At 43.6% G+C, this 2,233-nt stretch overlaps 1 protein-coding gene across 1 annotated transcript in view; it reads right to left on the reverse strand.

Annotated features, from left to right (window-relative positions):
- Positions 1-504, reverse strand: part of LOC145395472 (uncharacterized) — a 16,285-nt gene extending 15,781 nt beyond the window's left edge. The window contains exon 1 of the mRNA XM_080269073.1: positions 1-504. This exon is cut by the window's left edge and continues 267 nt beyond it. Within this exon, the coding sequence (XP_080125199.1) occupies positions 1-504 (504 nt within the window).
- Between the last annotated feature and the right edge of the window lie 1,729 nt (positions 505-2,233).

A 2,233-nucleotide genomic window follows, 5' to 3' on the forward strand; every position in this document is an offset into this window, starting at 1 on the left:
TTTCTCGTCAGAGAATATCACTCGCCCCCAGTATTCAAGGTCCATGTTCACATTCTGTTGTGCGAAAACAAGGCGGCCGTTCCGATGCCTCTCAGTTAACTTTTCTTTTTCCGCTGGGATCCTATGATGCACTCCTGCTTCATGAAGACGTTTGCATACAGTTTTTCTGGACACTTGTAACTGAAGCTGCTCCCTGATTTGCATGGCATTGATGATGGGTGTTCGTCTTGCCTGCTCACTGATTCTCTGGTCTTCCTCAGGTGTTGTTTTTCTAGGTCTTCCGCTCCTCGGACGGTCACACACATCGCCTTCTGCTTGCCACCTAGTCCACCATTTCTTAACTGTTGTTTGTGACACACCTTCAACTTCTGCTATGGCAGCAACAGACATTACTGCTTGTCTCTTGGCAACAAGCCTTGAACGAAGGCTTACTTTATGAGGGTCTTGAGCCATGTTTGCTGGTAGGCAGAAGTATGGAGACTGATCTCCGGCATTAGGCGCCATTACGACAATTCCCTCGGATAAATCTGAGACAAATGAATCGTTACTCGAACGAATTACAGCTCTATACAATCCCTAGTAAAAAAAGCTAAACTCTACAATTGATACTACTCATGTCTCAATATCCTTCCACTGATAAAGGCGATATGATTTATCTAGGATCAGTATCCAATGTCGATAGCGGGTGACTAAATTGTTACTTTGTTCCTCGTTATTTCCAGACGATGTTATTATTTTAAGTGAGTTCTATCGTGTTGGAGGGATTTATCAGGCTCATATCTAACCTCTAGACTCCTAACCCTCTACTCTATCCATAATGAATAAAATCGACAGAAAACAGACGAAATAAAGTGAATAAAGGTTTGCCCGCTGTTGAAGGGTTTATGCAGACGAACCTTATGAAACCAAATCAAACCATGTAGAGATTGTGAGGGGGCGGGGTATATATTCCAAGTACTCTGACCCCTCCCCCACTCAGTGTTACCAGCACAGTTTCCACAGACAACTAAGGTACGTGGTCGCGAATTTTCGGGCTCGAGTGTACATATTATATTGTTTAATTGGAGTTGACATTTGACATACATGAAATAGTTCCTGCTTCTCACTGATCTATTTCTTATACTGATGTCCCCTACATTAAACCACGTGTCTCACCTGTCAGTCACCAGTAGATGAGTTAAACTGTGTAATATAGTAAGGTACTGGGCACTTTCAGTCGATGATGTGCTGTTGGACGAGGTACTTCGCTCATCCAAATATGTACAGGCTTTCTATTTGTTTGTATAAGTAAGTGTGGCCCCGGCCGTGTCTGTGGGCAGACGTGTTGTTGAGCTATGCTTACTATCATAACGCGGTGTGTAGGTGGTTTGGAGATTTTGCAATGGTGGACGAATGGTGCAGCAGTGTCAAGTTGATGTTGATCGTTTTCTTCGATATCCAAGGACTTGTTCCAAAGGATTTCATCCACCCAGTCAATCTGTCAGCAGAAAGTTTTACTGTGAAGTTTTGCAGCATCTGATGGAGAACATCCACCGCAAACGTCCAGAACAGTGGAATAACAAGGACTGAATCCTGCATCATAATGCCCCCACCCACACATCAATTGTTGTCCAGCAGTCCCTGGCTTCCACTAACACGGTAGTCATTCCCCACCCACCCTATTTGCCTAACCTTGCCCTTTGTGACTTTTTCCTGTTTCCCAAGTTGAAATTACAACTGAAAGGGCGTCGATTTGATTCGATTGAGGAGATCCAGACAGAATAGCAGGAGGTGTTGAAGACCATCATGCCTGAAGACTTCCAGGAATGCATGGACTCGTGGAAAAAACTCTGGGACCATTGTATACATGCTCAAGGGGTCTACTTCGAAGACAAAAGTGAGAAGTAGGAGGTAAGATAACTTATTTTCCTACAATATTCGTGTTACTAGAACTTTTGGGTAGCACCTCGTGTGTGTGTGTGTTGTTACATAGCCTATGATTTCATCATCCTTTGTGTAATTCTAACGTACAGTATGCTGCATGTTTGATCACGAGCGTGTTCTACCTCATTCCCCCCTTCTACCGTTATAGTAGAGTAAGTCGTTCTTTCTGTTGTTCAGAGCAGGATTGTCAACTCTTTGTCCCCATGGCTTCATTTGTGCGTCCTTCTTACAAGTTGTATCAAGCTCTACCAGCCCCTATATAATGAGCTCAGTCTCTACATTAATTGCCACTTAGATCTACTCCTCATTT

Source organism: Coenobita brevimanus, chromosome 31 (genome assembly GCF_032717465.1).
Source record: "Coenobita brevimanus isolate Jiangsu-jjx chromosome 31, ASM3271746v2, whole genome shotgun sequence".
Taxonomy (NCBI): domain Eukaryota; kingdom Metazoa; phylum Arthropoda; class Malacostraca; order Decapoda; family Coenobitidae; genus Coenobita; species Coenobita brevimanus.